The 18,576-nt window shown below is 28.6% G+C and overlaps 5 protein-coding genes across 6 annotated transcripts; 3 read left to right on the top strand and 2 right to left on the bottom strand.

Moving 5' to 3' along the window:
* Window positions 1-3,665: 3,665 nt before the first annotated feature.
* Window positions 3,666-9,872, top strand: LOC113797991 (tetraspanin-18-like). Of its 2 annotated transcripts, XM_075825074.1 has the most exons (6): window positions 3,666-3,727; window positions 3,789-3,952; window positions 4,033-5,992; window positions 8,067-8,321; window positions 8,426-8,620; window positions 8,684-9,872. In XM_075825074.1, the coding sequence occupies exons 4-6, from the start codon at window positions 8,271-8,273 to the stop codon at window positions 9,257-9,259; spliced, it is 822 nt and encodes a 273-aa protein (XP_075681189.1). In that variant the 5' UTR covers window positions 3,666-3,727; window positions 3,789-3,952; window positions 4,033-5,992; window positions 8,067-8,270; the 3' UTR covers window positions 9,260-9,872. The 2 variants fall into 2 exon arrangements, with proteins under 2 accessions (XP_075681189.1, XP_027204268.1); XM_027348467.2 differs by lacking the exons at window positions 3,666-3,727; window positions 3,789-3,952; window positions 4,033-5,992 and adding an exon at window positions 7,437-7,649.
* A 321-nt stretch (window positions 9,873-10,193) lies between these two features.
* On the top strand, window positions 10,194-11,329 carry Polr3F (RNA polymerase III subunit F). Its single transcript, XM_027348463.2, has 2 exons — window positions 10,194-10,347; window positions 10,411-11,329. The coding sequence occupies exons 1-2, from the start codon at window positions 10,319-10,321 to the stop codon at window positions 11,267-11,269; spliced, it is 888 nt and encodes a 295-aa protein (XP_027204264.1). The 5' UTR covers window positions 10,194-10,318; the 3' UTR covers window positions 11,270-11,329.
* A 423-nt stretch (window positions 11,330-11,752) lies between these two features.
* On the top strand, window positions 11,753-13,804 carry Vdup1 (arrestin family protein Vdup1). The gene is made up of 4 exons (XM_027348449.2): window positions 11,753-12,629; window positions 12,687-13,249; window positions 13,319-13,504; window positions 13,573-13,804. Exons 1-4 carry the CDS (start codon window positions 12,509-12,511, stop codon window positions 13,753-13,755), a joined length of 1,053 nt encoding a protein of 350 aa, XP_027204250.2. The 5' UTR covers window positions 11,753-12,508; the 3' UTR covers window positions 13,756-13,804.
* Window positions 13,787-15,545, bottom strand: Prim2 (DNA primase subunit 2). The gene has a single exon (XM_027348404.2). It carries the CDS (start codon window positions 15,461-15,463, stop codon window positions 13,889-13,891), a length of 1,575 nt encoding a protein of 524 aa, XP_027204205.1. The 5' UTR covers window positions 15,464-15,545; the 3' UTR covers window positions 13,787-13,888.
* Window positions 15,546-15,578: 33 nt separating this feature from the next.
* Window positions 15,579-18,266, bottom strand: LOC113797894 (fanconi-associated nuclease 1-like). The gene is made up of 3 exons (XM_027348355.2): window positions 17,404-18,266; window positions 15,950-17,334; window positions 15,579-15,895 (listed from the first exon to the last, which is right to left on the bottom strand). The coding sequence occupies exons 1-3, from the start codon at window positions 18,155-18,157 to the stop codon at window positions 15,641-15,643; spliced, it is 2,394 nt and encodes a 797-aa protein (XP_027204156.2). The 5' UTR covers window positions 18,158-18,266; the 3' UTR covers window positions 15,579-15,640.
* Window positions 18,267-18,576: the final 310 nt, after the last annotated feature.

Here is an 18,576-nt window from a genome sequence, read left to right as displayed (position 1 = left end):
TGTTGTTGGATTGTAATGATAAAATGTTTTGCATTTTTTGTTGTTGTTGTTGCTGTTGTTGTTGTTAAATTTTAATGGAATAAACCATAATAGATTTTACAACCTGTGTGTATCATCATCATCATCATTTTATATTATGATAAATGCTTTTATTAACAACAATAACAACAATAAAATTGAGATAAAAATAGAAAATTATTTGAATAAACAATATATTGAATATTGAAGTATTCGATACACACACTTACACAGAGAAAATTCATCAATGATAATCAATTCGAAACTTTTTTTTTCCAATTCCAAAATTTCCTCCCCTCAGTGACATTCATTTGTCGATGAATTTTATTTTACATCAATAAAAAGTTTGATTTCGATTGTAAAAAGATTTCCGAAAAAAAATCAATTTATTTTCCAATCAATTGCTTGATTATTATTGTTTGATCATAATCATTGATATATTTAAAATCAATCTTTCAATTGCTAAATGTCATGCATCCTAAATCTGATATATAATCGACCAAACACAAACGAGAAAAAAGTTATGGTACAATTTTCGGGAAAACTGTTTACAAAACAAACCCTATACTACATATTTTATTCAATTGAATTGAAACTATTACGAAACATAAAAATAAACACAAAAAAAAATAAATCTTGAAAATGGTATTGAATTGAAATATACAAAAACAAATTTGCATTTCCTAATGGAATCTAATTTATTTTCAATTAATCCTAATTGTGTGTATAAATGGCTATTTGAAATTTTAGTGTGTGAGTGTAACTTGTAACTGTTGTTGTTGTTCGTTTAATTCGATCACCAATCATTTCATGCACCCACATACACACACGCATACACTGAACTTGAATGATCCATTGCAAAGAGAAAAGAAAAATCAATCAATCAACAACCTTGAATTATTCTTCTTTTGATTTGAATTGAATCAATAGTATGTAGGAAAAAAAACATTTATATAAAATCTAGATCAATAAATGAAAATTGACAATAAAATGGATGCTATTAATAACCAAAACAACAACAACAACAACAACAACCAAAAAAGAATTAACTGTAAATCATCTATAGATGCCATATCTCTCAAGGACAACATTTTTGCTTTGTTTTGTTTTTGTCCGAATCATAATTCATACAAAAAAGCAGTGTCGAATATTAGTTTCCATTGAATTGAATTTTTTTTGTTTGATATGGTTTCATTACGTCATTTATTTTCCAAAAAATAATGGTATACATTAAATAATTTCATTGACGTGATGAATTTGAAAAACATTGAAAACTAAAATGATGATGAATGATTATGATTGAGTATCCAAAATGTAATTTTGTATCTAAACATCATCATTGAAGATGACAACGATAAAGTCGATGACAACAAGAATCATTAAATTTAGTGGTGGTTGGAGGGGGGCTAGATATTTTTTCTCAATTTGACCATTTAAATTAAAAAAAAATATGATGATGATCAACCAGTTTGTTTAACCAAAAAAGATAGAGAGGAAAATTTTCCATTCATTTGGTTAGCAAAAAAAAAGAACAAGTACATTTTCATTACTGATTTTTCGTACACATCCATTTATTACATTAAAATGTTGTTTGTTTTTTTTTGTTGTATTGAGAATCAAGAAAAAATTCTTCAAATTATTTCAACAACAAATGTTATGATCCATGATATAATAAAATATGTTAATCTATTTAATATATATAGAATTTGATAACTATTGAACAAGATCAATTGATTGAAAAGAGATCGTGAGATAATAAAAACCAGAAACAAAAACAAAACAAAATTTCATTATCACACGAATTTGTTCATTTGTTTGTCTGTTTCAGTTTGTTTGCGTGTTTTTTTCCTGTATGGTTCATTTGTCCGAACAAAATCATTTGTAATGATTTACTGAATTTCATTACGAATGCGTAGCGTTGCATAAATCAATCAAAAAAAAAAGAAAAAATAATAATAATTTTTGATCATCAAATCAATGTGTTTTCATTCATTCTATTTGTATGTTGTTGTTTTTTATTCTTCTTCTCGCAAATAAAATACATCCAAAACAGTGGAGAAACACAATGACTAGAGGGAATATATTGAAATTGTAAATAGACAAGCTCTCTTAAAACAAACAAACAAAACGAAACGGAATTGACTTGATCATAAATTCTGAATGAGAAATTCTGAATAGAAATTTGCACCATTTTGTTGTTGTGTTTCGTGACTGAAACAAAAACCCTTTTTTTCCAATTCAATTCAACGATTGCATCCCAAAATACAATCATCGAATCTGAATAAATATTTAGAAATAAATAATAATAATAATAATAATAATTTGAGACAGAAAGAAAATCAAATAATTTCTTCATCAATTTTTTTTTCGTTCCTTTGTTCTTCGCATTTATAATTGAAATTTATTTGAAATTGTAATGAACTTCTTTTCCAGCCGTAACATCATGCATCATGTTTCATTGCAAAAGCAATGAAACAAAATTGAAAAAAATGTACATCATCATCAAAGAATATATGGCCATCATATTAATCAACAAGAAAAAAAAATCACGAGATGTTTTGTACCTTTTTTTTTGTTGTTGCCATTCATTCCAATGGTTCAATTTTTTTTTCTGTAAAATTCGTCGATGATGATCATGATCAATGATTATTGGCTTTATATTACATACATGACACACAGCACATACACATACTAAAATATTAACAAGTTTGGTTTGTTTCATTTGTTGGAACAAGTTTTTCTTCCATACATTTCTTCATCAATTTCTGACAAAAAAAAAATTTAAAAATAATTATGTAGTGAATCAATGGATACAGATTTAACATAATTTTGTTTTTTACTTTTTTGGAAAGAAAAGATGATGATGGTTAAATGCCTTTGATGATTATTAGTTATCAATATCATGCGTAAATCACGTTCTAATTCAGGATCTTACAAGTGATTGAAAGAGATTATCTGGAGAAGAAATTCAGGTTTTTTTCCTCTTATTTATCATGTATATCTTTCCGAATGGATAATGTAGATGTTTGACAAACTTGTTTGTATTTGAAGGAAATCGACTTTGATTGAAATAAATAAATAAAGTTTGTCATTTAGTCAATCTGATCTGGCAACCACTACCTAGCCTTAATAATAATAATAATAATTTTTTGCTATCTTTCTTTCGTTTTTCTCTCGTTATTTTTTCGTTTCGATAAATTCAAATATAAAAATTTGCCACACATTCATTCGATATTTCATTTGTTGGCAAGAATCTGATTTGAGATAATTATTTTCATACAAAACAAAATATTTCTTTTTTTTTGCAAAGTTTTTACCAAGTGTTTGAAACAAAACAAAAAAAAAAGCTGAAATTCATCACAAAAATTTTCGTTTTTCTCAATTCTTCGTATACATAATTGAATTTTATTTTATTTTTTCGTCTATATTTTGTATTATGTTCAAGTTATTCTAATGTGTCCGGAAATCGGAATACCATTATTTAACAACAAAAAATATCATTATCAATTGGCAACAAGTTTGGTAATATTAGAAGTAAATATTGAAAATATTTCATCACAATTGGGTAGTCGTTTGGCTAATTGTGGTAATAAGCTGGAATTACGTGTATTAACACAATTACATCACGTTCATTGATTTGTCTGAAAAAAAGAGAAGAAAATCCCTTAAAAATTGGACATCTAGGTAATTATTATTAACCAAACTAAATGTAAGTCATTCGATATAAAACTATTTGATTTTAATTTCACTTTTGATTTTTATCCAATTAGCTTTGCCAATTATCATCAGCATCAAAAAAATTATTAAATTCGAAATAACATTTTCAAGAAAAAATTTAACATTTTTACATATTGTTTATCATCAGTAAAAAAAAAAGAAATAATCGGATCAAAATGTCGAAAACTAATTTCGTATCAAATAACGATGCAAACAAGTTAGTTTTCATATTTCATATTTCATTAATTATTCAAATTCTCTATTTTAATTAAATAATTTTTCTTTGACCTACAATAGACAAGACGCTTATGTCTCAAAATGGTCTAAAATGGCTGGAAAAAATGATCAAGCCAGTCATAAGGAACAGAATAAGGATTGGTTTCGACAACGTAAACCAAATGGTAATGAAAATGAATGGGGACCAATGTTCAAGAATAAGGCACATTTTACCGATATGCATTTTTGTTGAACAAAATTGAACGAATCATTATCATCATCATTTGGCCAAACAAAAAAACATTACTAATTACAATTTTTTATAAAACTACTACTAACCAATATAAAACAAAACAAAACAAAAATACACACCAATTCAATAATCATGCTAAAGTTAAAATCAAATCATTTATTTTTCAATCTTAAAAATTCTGAACATTTCTATTATCTAACAAAAAAAAGAGGAATTTTATTCCTACAATGTTTTTTACTAACAATCAATAAATGATTATCCATTGAAAAAATATGCAAAATCTTAATCAAGAAAGAAAAAAAACTTTTTTCAATATTGAATTAATGAATTCCATATGATTTACATAGAAATATGGTTCTCATTTAAGTTTTCATAGGATTTTTTTCTTTCTTTCCTCAAAAGTCCAACCCTTATATTTAATATGATTTGATGACAAACTTGTCTGTTACTCCCTTATTTTTTTTAAATATCTGTATATCGTCACCATGTGTTTACATATATGAATTCAATTTAAATTCGAACAACAATTTTCCAATTACACCAGTATATCTGGAACAAACAAACCACTTCATTCATTCATTCATTCATTGTATGTGATCACGATTGAAGTTCATTGGAAAGTATTTTTTATTTGGTTAATTTCAAGTACCATATATACTTGTGCGTATGTGTGTGTGTTATGATTGTATATCCCGTGACAAATTCAAGGGTGATAATGGTGTTAATAGTTGAATGAGAATCAGCCTCGCCTTGTTTTTGAAAAAAAAATATTCTCAACAACCAAACCAAACCGAACCGGGTTGAACTGAACTGAACTGAACCGAACGAATTCTTATGATGATAGAATATTATGATCATCATCATCAATTGTAGATAACTGTGTTTTTATTAATGGTAGTAGTAGTAGTAGTTGAATTTTATTTCAAAAAAAAAGATAACTGTCGAATTTATTATATAGTAGTAGTAGTTAGACCTAGGGTCTTTATATGTGATGGTCAGGTCAGGTCATAGGGTAAAACTGTATTTGTTCCATCAACTACCAGCTACCAACTACCACCACCACCACCATAACGATAACGATCAACACACTACCATTTTATCATAATATTTTTTTTTCTTCGGTGACCGCCTTTGCAGATGTATGAACCCCTCGAATATTGAATTGAATGAATAAATTTTGTCGTTGTTGTTTATGATGATGATGATGATGTTGTAATATGATTTTTTGAACAGCATTCTTTTTGGAATTACAAAAGGGGAAAAAGAAAACAATATTCATTATCATCTAATAAGTGTTTTTTTATGTAATTTATGTTGTTGTTGTTTTCTTTCACTTGTTCATCTTCATCATCATCATTATTCATTAGTGAAGAATTCATCAATTCTTTGAAAACATCGATCAATCTTACTACATGATCAACAACCATTTCTAACTAATAATGTGTGTTAACTTAGTGTGTTAACCAAATAAAAAAAATTCTAAGAATTTTTAATCTATCATAATTCTATCTGTTCGTGTCTCTTAACAATTTCTTGTTGTTTGTATTGATTCTATAACAACAACAACAATTCTATTCTGTACAACATTAATTTTTTTTTCTTGTTGTTTATTTGGATTTTTTTCTTCTTCTTCTTCTTCTCTGTTGTGAAAGAATGAGAAACAGAATATTATTTGAACAACAACAACAACAACAAAACCGAACAAAATTTATCCCATAATTAAGTAGACATGATAAACAATAATTTTTTTTTTTGTTGTTGGTTATATAAATAGATAAAAAATAAGAGGTAAGTGTATTAATAGATAGATTGATGAATATTTTAGTTGTTGTTGTTGTTTTTTGATTATTGTCAACAACAACAACAAATCGATCAACAAATTAATCTCAAATATTCTTTTTTCATTCTTCATTCATCATTATTATTCTGTAAGAAAGAGAATAAAAAAGTCATTGAAACATATATTTGGAATTTGAAATTCTGATTACCTAAAGCAAAAAACAAAAACAAAACGTTAGATAAAACGAGAACCAAAAACTAAATTAAACTTTTGCTTGGACTTATATAATTAGGGAAAAAAAGATTTCTTTCTCGTTTCTTTTCATTGCTATTATTATTCCATTTGTTTCCAAATGACGAAAAACAGTTTCCCTTCTTTTTTTTTATTATTATAATCAAAGTGAAACAGAAATGAATGAATAAATAAATAAATAAATATGGTCGAATCTAAAAGTAAAACAAATACTGAAAGAATAATGAATAAATGATTCTTATAAGAATCTTAGAATTCATAATCATTATTATTGTCTACATCTTTATTATATTTAAATAATACATCACCTAGACAATAACAAAGAAAATAAGAAAAATATAAAGTAGATATCCATGCCATAATATCTATGGAAATTCACACACCCACACAAGAACATCGCATGCACAAAATGATGATGTCAAAGTTCGGTCTGAGTCATCTCTTTCTCTCACTATAATCTTTTGCAACAATCATTATGCATGTGCGATAGCGATAAGTTGAAGAATTTTTTTTTCTCTCACTAATATCGTATCGTTGTTCCTGTATTTCGAATGATAATAACATTCAACAATGAAGAGATGCTTTTTGTTATTCTGGTCAGGCAGAAATAAAAATAAAGTATGGCGTCGGCGCCATATAGATCATAGATAGAATGTGTGTGTGCTCTATCTTTCGATATAACAAAACCGCGAAACGGAATAAACCGACCCGGGAAGTCTTTTTTCGATTCGGTTCTGTTCAATTCAATTCAATTCACAGTTCAGTTTAGTTTAGTTCTGTTTAATTTGGTTTGTTTGGATATGATGGGCGTACGGGTTTTTTCTTTGCACATGCTATATCTCATCCATCCATTTATACATCAAAAAAAAATCTATATTGAAAAATTTGTCGCCCTTTTTTCATCCAGGAATCTATTTCTTTGGTTAATGCTGCTTATACTTCATTATTATGTCTATAGCATCTTTTTTTTTCTTCGCCTGTTTCATTAGCAGGCGAAAAAAATGGATGTATAGGGAGCAAAAAAAACGAACTTGCTTAAATTACGTTGTGTTTATAGAGAAAAAAAAACAGAGAATCCACTGACTCATTAAAAAAACAAAACAAACGAAAAAAAATTCTAAGCAATCAACAGTAAAAGGATATCAATTATAAAAACATTTTTAATCCAGTTATTTTTATCTGTTGGTCAATTGGCCATTTTTTTCGATAATTATATCAACGATTCATGGCAAGGCGCATTTGAAATTTGGTTTTTTTTTCTCATTTGAAACATCAAAATTAACATTATCACCAAACTAATCATGTGTTGACATTTGATTTTTAAAAATTACATAATAATTTTCTTTCTTTCTTTTTCACTCCTCATTCTTTGATGATTTCGTGTACTTGTGATTGAGTGTTTCATTTTAACTGGTAAGAAAATTTTTCGCAATTGAAATTCAATAATGAATGACGACATCAAAGTTGGATAATTCTGTGTAGGATTAGGCTTTAAAAAAAATGTTTTACAATTTCTATGGAAAAAATTTTTCTTCTAACAAGAGGGGGAAAGTAATATCTTTTCATGTTCAGATGTGTGTTTGACAAGTGTGTGTGTGTGTGTTTGATCAAGATGGAAAAGAGTTTTTGTCTTTTATTCTTTTCCTTTCGATTCTGTTATTATATTGCGTGTGTGTGTTTGTGTCATGTGTTCATATGGATTGTCAACAAAAAAAAATATTATTATTTGTTCATTTGTCACAATAAACTAATATTTTATCGATTTTAGAATGATCGATTTGATCGATAATATGATTAATTGTTATTTTTTCAATATTTTTACCTATGTAGGTTGATCATCATCATCATCATCATCATCATATTTCTGCATAAGAATCTAGACTACAAAGAATAATATTCCATATTAACAATAGCAACAACAATAAGCTTGCAAACAAAATTTTCTTTTTATAATTCACCAAATAAATAATATTAAAAAAAAGTATTTTATTTTTCATTTGAAAATACTCGGAAAAAAACGATTCATTTCCAAAAATGTTGATCTGTACCAAATTGATCGTTATTCTATACAATTTTATTTTCTGGGTAAGTCAATTTTCATAACATTATTTTAGTTATTCTTGTTGATGAATGAATGATAATCATGATTTATTGTTATTGTTGTTGATTGAATTTTTTCATTTTCACAGCTTACCGGTGTATTTATTCTTGGCCTTTCCGCTTATCTATGGTGGGATTCACAGAATTATTTGGATATTCATGAAGTTAGCGCACATTATGTTACACCATTTATTGCTATGCTTATACTTGGTGGTATGATAACCATTATTGGTTTTCTTGGCTGTTGTGGAGCTATTCGTGAATCTAAATGTCTTTTGCTTATGGTTTGTTTGAATCAATTAATCTATGAATAATGATTAATATTAAATAATTCATTCTTTTAACAGTATATTTCGATCTGTTTGATATTATGTGTATTGAGCGGTGCATTTCTATTTTGGACCATACGAAATGGTGAAAAAGTACGTGAACGAATTCGTTTAGATACGACCAAATTGATTAAACGAAATTATGGAACTGGAAATACTAATGCTACCGAAATGTTAGTCGATCGTATACAACGATATTTTACCTGTTGTGGAATAATGGGACCTGAAGATTGGATTACATCCAATTATAATAATCAAACAAATGAAGAGAATTTCAATTCGATGAACAATTTGAAATATCCATCAGCAGGTCAACGAATGTATCGTATACCTAAATCATGCTGTCAAGATAATGAAGATCGTTATAATCTATGTATCGGTCGTGTAGAATATTTAAATGCTAATGACATTCAAAATCTTAAAGAAATAGTTGGCCTAAATAATGATGGATGTATGAATAAATTTGAAGATTTTATTCGACATAAACAATTATTTGTTATTATGGCTGGAGCTATTTTAGTCGGCGTTCAACTTCTTGCATTGATATTTTCATTTTGTCTATTCTGCGCTATATCACGACAAGATGACAAATAAACATTTATCAACAACAATAACATCATTAAACATAATATAATTGAAAAAAAACCAATGTTTCCAATAAACAAGTTACCATGGAAAAAAAATAATTAATAATTAATTCTAATGAAATGAAACAAAAGCAAAAAACAACACAAAAACAAAAACAAATTCCCATTCTGTAAATAACAGTCATTTCGTATGTATTCAATCTTCGTGACAATATTTCGAAATCCAAAATCATATCGATATATAAAATAACGAAAGAATACCTGGAAAAAAACACCTCATCAGCTTGATCATCAAATACCGATACATTGAAAATTTCGATCTATTCATTAATTTCCTGTTTTTTTTCCTCTTCTCCTGTATAATAAACAAAACAACAACAAAAATTCATCGATTTTTGATCACATTAATTCACATTTTTTTCTGTTTTGATTTTTTTCCACTTGTTTTGAACCTAATTTATATCACATTTGATTTTGTGAATCTCATAAATACTCAATATTTTAACACCACGTTTTTTTTATACATATGAAAAGCGTTTTTGAACAAAAAAATTCCTATCCATTTGATCATTATATGACGACCGTTATTATTCATGATTCATAACTATGAAATATATTCTTTTTTTTGAACGAATGACCAAAAAAAAACATTTTTCACACATTTTCTATTACACATTGAACTTTTTTTTTGAAATTCACATCCATATTTAATGATGAACGGATGAACAAATTGTTTTTTTTTGTTGAATTCTTTTTCCTCATCCACTCCTTTTTTTCTGATTATATTGAAAAATTATGAATGAATATGAAATACTAAATCACTTTCACAAGCATAAACACTTTATCGATAAAATAAACTGCCAAGTTTTTTTTGTATATTACAGAAATGATGATTCTTTCGAATTGAAAAGGTATTTTTTTCAAATGATTTTGTTGGATCATAAATTGGCTCGATTTTTTCGAAAAGCGATATACAATCGATTTAGTTGTACATCACTTGACCACGTGATCATCTCTGTTCAACAATATGGTTTTAAAAAAAAATTATTTGCATCAGAATTAAACTATGGACAATCTGGAACAATTGAAACGAAAGTAATATATCCTATTTTATTGATCCTATATTATTCTCATTGTCATTTTATATTCCAAATTTAGAATATATTCGGTTCTTCAATCGTCCAGATCAGCCATCTCTGACGATGAGCTTCGTATGCGTATTGGCAATGCTGATGTTGCACTTCGATTAACTGCTTTGAACTCATTAATTAGTGAGAAAAAAATCAAAGCCATTGTTGTAAATAATGTTGCACATTTTGAATTGATTGTCGAAGAAAAAAGCCATGAAGATATTGTTTTAGATGTAATCAGAGAAGCGGACAAAAATGGTATTTGGATTCGGGATATTCGATCGAAAACAAAATTGGCCGAACTTGTTCTCAATAAAGTATTGAAGAGTTTGGAAAATAAAAAACTAATCAAATCAATAAAAGCTATTTCGAATAGAAAATTATATTTCCTTTTTGATCTTCAACCCGATGAAACGATAACTGGTGGTGCCTGCTATGATTCTGGTTCGATCAGGGAAGATGTTGTTAGAAATCTTAAAACTACATGTCTACAACATTTATATGACAAGTGCAAAAGTTCATTCGAAAAAGCAGTCTCCAAACTCGATGGAAACTATATGGATGATGGTGATTTTACTGATCAAGATTTTGATCCAGTTTATGCAAGCGCATCCGATATTTATAATGAATTCAAAGGTGCAAAACTATTTCATGATATAAAACTTGTCGATATTGAAAATATTCTTAATGTATTATGTTTTGAATGCAAAATTTTGAAAAAAACTATGGGTGAACGATCATTGTTTCGATATAATCCACTGAATCGAGATAAATCCGATTTATTCTATGCACCATGTATGATATGCCATCTATATAAAGATTGTAAGCCTGGATCTGTGCGTATTTCACCCGAAAATTGTCGATACATAAATTATGAATTATTTTGATGTATTTTTTCTAATTCAATTTATTCACATGAATAATAATGAAAAATTTTATAAGCTAAATTTTCTTGATAACTATTATTGGACAAAAATCCAATATATTAAGTTGGCATAGCTCATCTAATGGATAAAAATTTAGCCATGTAAATAATATTGTCTAGCAAACATATATGGAACTGGAACATTTTCAAAATCCCGTAGACTTTCTATTTCTGGATCAAAACTTTTAAAATAACCATTATTTTGCCATGGCAAAATAAATAAATTATCAATGAAATGAACAATAGAAAAAATTAATTGTCCAGATACACATGCATAGCAAAAATAATTTCACATCTCTCTTTTAATAAAAATATTTGAATTGGCCAAATGAAAAGAAAAACCTGTTTACGTTTTGTTTTTCCTTTTCATTATGATGTTTTGAACATCATTGTCGATCGTATTCGTCAATGATGTTCCAAAACAACATTCTCAAAAACAAGTGAACAAACACTATAAATGAGTGTTGAGCATATAATTGATCGGAAAAGAAATTGAATGAGAAAAAAAAATAGAGAAAGTAAACTTGTACATGTCCCCGAACTTTTACTCGTCCGTTCTCTCTTCCTTTCAAATTGAGCTTTCTCTTACACTAACGATTGTTGCGTTTTATTTTAATATATTTTTGGTTTTCATCCTTAATAACAGTGAATCTTTTTTATTTTAATAAACCGATTCATATTCGATTCTTTCGTTTTTTTGTTGTTGTTGTTTATATTGACCATGAAATCTACCACCAAGCTTACCCATTATAGCTAAATCCACCAACACAAATTAAAATAAACCAAACAACAAATTTCCAAGTTTAAGTTGACATTACACACTTGTTGTTGTCACGCACAATCCCCACAAATTCCGTAATAGGAAATTCATCAAGATGCAACAAGTACTACGCTATAGTCATTAAGAGAAAAAGACGAATCTAATATATGCATACATAGAAAATAAATATCTTCATCACATTTTGAAGAGTATTTTCACTTTCAATTTTTATGATTGTTTTGAAATGTTTGTATATGGATGCAATGTATATTTTGAATGAGATTGTTGTAAATTTTCAATATTCACTGCAAAGTATCTTCCACTTGTATTGATTTATCCTTCACAACAAAAAAAAATAACATCCATCGACGACCATCCATTAGCATCGTCATCATTGTTTCCTTTTTTTGACATCCATTCGTTTCAGTCATAAATTCAATAATGGTAAAAAAATTACGATTCTTTAAGATCATCTTAGATGATGAAAATCTTCTATATTTTCCCGGTACATTTCTTACCGGTAAAGTTGTACTCGAATTGGGTGAAGATATGCCAATCGTTGGTAAGTTTTGATTCATTGCTGAACTATAGTTTTTCATTTATTTCGTCATTATAAAAGGATTATTCTTTCACATAATCGGTGAATGTGTTGTGCGATTAGTCGGCGGCGGTGGTATCATTTCGGGTGATAAAGAGAATTATATTGATTTTCGAATGCGATTATTGGGAGATAATCTAACCAGAGTCGATACTCAAAGTACTTTGAATCTGAATGCATCGATGAGCCGTTTATTAGTATTATCGGCAGGCGTACATACATTCCCATTTCGATTGGGATTGCCATTAGGACTGCCATCGACATTTCTGGGCAAACATGGATGGGTACAATATTTTTGTAAAGCTGAATTAAGAGATCCAAATGGAATGGTACATAAAAATCATCAAGTATTCATCATAATGAATCCTATTGATTTGAATCAAGAACCAACAGTATTGACACAACCATTTCATAGTGAAGTCGAAGAAAAGCTAGGATTTCTTTGCTTCACTAATGGAAAAATCATCTGCATGGTACGATTAGATCGTGGCGGTTATGTTCCCGGTGAAAGTATCTCAATAAATGCCAATATTAATAACAATAGTTCAACAAAGATTCGAAAAACTTGTGCCATTCTTACGGAGGTAATATTAACACAACTGTAAATACAATCTTTTAATTAATTAATTAATTTGTTCACCTTCCATAAATAGACCGTACAGTATACGTCAAAAAATCGAATTATTCAAAGCGAAGTTCGTGAACTAGCTTCGGTTGAAAGGGGTAAAATCGAACCAAATTCCAGCGATCAATGGAAAAATGAATTATTGTACATACCTCCGATACCTCCGACGAATCTTCGAGGATGTAACCTGATTCGAATTCAATACGATGTTTATGTAAGTTTTTGTTTTGAAACCGATTTTATTCGTGAATCAATTAGGCCTGACTATTTTCTTATCTATAGTTTATGGTGGTTCCAAAAGGAACGCGCAAGACAATTAAACTTCAATTACCGATATTGATGGCCACATACCCATTACGAAATTCAGATGGAACATTACAACGTAAAAAAGGAACCTATTATCCATCAACATTACCAATGTCCAGATCATGGTTAAATTCGGATACGAAAATTCGATCAAAATAAACAAATGATCAATAAAAAAATTATCACCAAGTGATTGTTCAAATTTTTATTATTATTATTGTTACTAATATTTTATTTAATTCAAAATGAAAATTTAAAACTTTATAAAAACAAGACAAGATAAAATTTTTAATTATTCAGTAATTGATTTGAGCATCGAATCATCTATCGTTGACAGCTCTTCCTCGTTGATCGAATCATTCATTTCAATGGAATCCTGTTTCATCATTTCCTCTTCATCATCGTTCCCGTTTGATTGAGTTTGTTGTACTGGATTATTAACAGCTCGACGTGCAGCAAGAAAAAATTGATTTGGATGATAAACTGATTGATCAGGAAGATCTTGTCCAAATTTTACAGAAAAATATTTAGCACAAGCGCCTGTATAACTTTTTTCAGCCATTACTTTTTGTACGATTTCTTCCAGATCATTATCATTATTTACACCGTAACGGACTAATAGTGCCTTCAAATTTTTTACATCAAAATGTCGAAACGGACATCCATGTGTATCGTTAGGACCGGGTGCATTTTCATTCATAATTTTCTGACAACTATATGCACTCAATTGTACACGTTTGCCCGCTTTTCCATAGATATAACGTATCGTATAGGAATATTCTTTTTGAAATTTTTCCGGATTCTTTATAGACAGCTCGTTACGAAAAAATTCCATCGAATCATCCATTGATAGACCTGCTGCTTTCAAAAATAAACCATAATAAAGACGACCATAATGTTTAAGATGATGATCACGTCGTAATGAATCATGAATTGAACGCATACAAGGTGGGAACATATTACGAGCTAATTCATCAATCTCATTCAAATTGATACGTTCTCGGTTATTTTCTTTATCATCTTGGCTGCTATTATTTCGATTCGATGATTTAGCATTGGATATATAATGTTGATGTAATGATTCTAAACGCCAAAGTAATCGCTCTTCACCAAAAGAATAGAAATATGAATGCATTCGCGTTAATTCTCTGGCTAAATTTGTTTTGAAACGTTGACAGAGAACGGAAATAATTTCACTTGATCCAATATAAGCAAAGCCATCGTTGACATAAACTTTACGTAATCGTATCAAATCTAATGCTTCTTCAAATTTCAATTTAAATGCAATCTGTTGTTGATTCTGACGATTGTATTCACCCCAATTAACTTTACTATGCAAATCCAGATTGTTGGCCGTTGAAACAATTTCAAATTTATAACCATAGTAAAGTAAACATTCTTCTAATGAAGAAGCATTCGATAAACTAGAATCAATAAATCGAATTTTGAATAATTCAGTTTCTCTTGATATAAACCAACGACGAAGCTCTTCGTTTTGACAATAGTAAATCCGTAAAAGAAAATGCGAAATGTGATCACGCTTACGAGCTTCAAACGATTTGCCAGTTGATTCACTACGACCGGCAGTGTAGAAATTTTTTTCATTATTTTCACATTTGATGCTATTGATTTGTGACCTCACTACATCATAAAAACCACGAGCTTTTTCCGCATTACGCATTAGATTATCAATGACTGCAAGAATTTTCAGCCGTTCGGAGACCATATCTTCGATTTCTTGTAATGAAACTTTAAAATCAGGTGGTGTAGTATAGAAATTAATCCAATATGGATATGGATTTGATGATTTTTGACCACCATTTTCCTCCAATAATCTTAAACGTTTATTTCGATGTTCGAATTGCATTATTGAGAATATAATTTGGCTTTAATTATTTAACTGAAGTTTAGGCGCCAAAACTCAATGTTTATGGAAAAGTTTCGCCAGTCAACACAGAAAAAAGAAATTTCCCGAAAAGATATTGAAAATTCGAATTTTTTTATTTTACAGACAAAAACAACAATTTACACACATTTTATCAAATTAAGCTTGATCATCTTTTGGTTTAACTGTACAAAGTTCACAATCTAATTCAATTTCTGTCATTTTGGATAACCAAATTGATTGTATATTTGATATACGATCCATAGGTCCTTTCACTTCGATTGCTTTGAATTGTCCGGTATCTCTATTCCACATGATCAAATCAGGAAAACCTTTTCGAAGATGACTATAATTTGTAGCCAACATTTGCAAAATTTTTGCCAATTTTTTCGCGGTCATACAATAAGCGATATCCTTGAAAAAAAATTTAAAGTAATGGGCGAATTATTGGCAAATAAAAATACTTACATGCAAATTATTCTCAACAATATATTCGATGTCGATAGGATATTCGGTATTTATTGCTTCAATTATATTAGATGCGATTTCGTCTCGTGACCATCTAGAAATTTCATCAATTCGGTCATCGATCAATGATTTACGTTGCTGATAGAATGAATCATAACATAAATCCAATGGAACTCTTTGTCCATTATAACGAAAAGTATCAGGAATGTTGGTGGAGAATAGAATGTCACATAACAATAATTCGAATAACAAATGATACACTTTAGATTCACAATGAATACCATTTGTATAACCTTCATTTAGGTAATGACGACGAACAACTTCTTCGACCGATATCATCTCTACATCACCATTTTTATGATTTGCAACAAAGAAATTCTTCCTATCCGTTTCATTTTCAATATGACGATATGAGGCAACAATAGTACGTTTTTTGTATAAATTTTGTTTATGATATTCTGGACAAAGGTCTGAAAGATTTTCGTTACTTTGTTTTTTCAGTTTTAACAATCGGTTGTATAGTTCAAGACGATGATCATAACGAACAGATGGATCGCTCAATCCATTCATGCAAAATTTTTCGGCTAGTTCTGGATTTTTCAAATAATTTTGACTGATCAAAGATGCTCGAATATACCAATGTGGTCTATATCGTAAACCGTAAATATCTTGTCCAAGCAATTTCAACACATTGGCAACAAATATTAAATGCAATCGATTCTTGTCGAATGACGTTAAACATTGATGTAAACATCGAATATACATTCCAGTTGCTGTGAAAGGTCGCAAGAATTCAGCCAATTGAGAATCTTTATCCGACCATTTAACCATAGAAATATCATATTGTTCCGAAATAAATGGAAAAAGGCGATTTATGACTTCGTCGAAACGTTTTTGATTGTTCAATACGACAATTTCACAATATATAGTAAACGCTTTGACAAATTCGGAAAATTCATCACGATCACAGTAAATATTGGCTTCTAATTGTTTAGATACAAGATTAATTTTCTTATCAACATAATAATCACCCAATGCACGTCGATACCAATGATCTTCATTATTATCTTCGAAATTTTCCAACAAATCATTAGGTGAATGATATAGTAAAAATATTCGATCTAATATTTCGGATTTGGTTTCATTGATTCGGATACATTTATCTTGGCAAAAATTTCGAAGTCTTTGCAATACCTGTTCTTGAATCGTTTTACTAGTCATGCACACCGATCTTGTCGTACGTATATAATGAAGAAATGCTTCAATTACTTTTGATTTTTGTGTCGATTTAGGCATCTTAAAACCATTGTATTTTTTCAGGAAATTTTTAATCTCCGGAAATGTTAGCGCTGAAAAGCCATCTTCAATTGATTTTAAACTTGTGTCTAATTACAAAACAAAACAAAAAATTATTTAATTCAGAATGGTAATATTGTCATTCATGATAAGCTTACGATCAAGTAGGAAACCCGATTTAAGTAGGATTTCTAATTGGTTTGAATGGTCATTATTATTTTCTCCTTCAGCAAAAAGTTGTGGATATTTAATATTTGCAATTCTAATCCAATCATGTTTTCGCATATACAATCGTATGAATAATAATTGAATTGATCCATCCAAACTGGTCAGATCTTGAATTGTTTTCCAATCTTGTTCGTTGAATAAATGCTCATTTAATGGATTTTCCAATACTGTTTGAATAATATGTCGAAATTCGAGAAACATTTTTACAGAATTCGAATACAATTGCTGTTGTTCATTGTCGATTGTCATCGATTTCGGTTCGATCTTTTCACCATTAACATTAGTATCTATTTCATTAAAATCCTGATTGCTTTTATCATTAATATCTAGTTCTTCGAATAAAAATTGACATAAATTTTCGTTAAAATAGTTAATTTCTTGGATAGGATTTTCAACACTTTTCGATTCTTTAGTGGCCAAAATTTCCACATCCAATGGTCGTTTATTATTCTGATTTATAATATTAAGATTATTTGCGAGAAATTTTTTACTTTCATCACATTTATCATCATTATTGTTGTTTTTATCATTAACATTAATATTGTCGGTATCATCAACGATTGTAATCACATCTAAATTTTTCGAATTTATCGATGAGATATTTGAATTTTTTACATTATCATTAGTTTTTTTGAAAAAATCTAAAATTGTTTTTTGTTTTTTATTGCCCACTTTAGTTGTCATTATTATTTTCGTTTAATGGAAAGTTTGATTACAAAAAAATAAAAAATAAAAAAGAATTTGGCGGCAAACACAAACAATAATTGTTATAGTCCATATGCTCATCACACGATGAACAGACAATATCATAATTTGGAATTTGCAATGATAGATGGCATAACTTGGATAATAATGATTTACAAAATTCAAAATCAAAAATGTGTTATAAAACATGACAATTTTATGATAATCATATTATAAACCATAGATTATCTTTAATCTTATACATGCATGTTTCCTAACAACGATAATAAGATAACAGACATAATGATATATGGTTTCTTATGGTCACTGTCTGCATTATAAGATTATAAGATTTTGATCTATTTCTCGCACCTAAAATAAACAAAACAATGATTTAGAGCTGTTTCATTTAGAGAATA

Source organism: Dermatophagoides pteronyssinus, unplaced genomic scaffold (assembly GCF_027571235.1).
Source record: "Dermatophagoides pteronyssinus isolate colony J.1.1.1.1 unplaced genomic scaffold, Derpt_VIB-CSIC_2022.12 sq0003, whole genome shotgun sequence".
In the NCBI taxonomy this organism is placed as follows: domain Eukaryota; kingdom Metazoa; phylum Arthropoda; class Arachnida; order Sarcoptiformes; family Pyroglyphidae; genus Dermatophagoides; species Dermatophagoides pteronyssinus.
This window is presented reverse-complemented; position numbering and strand designations above follow the sequence as displayed.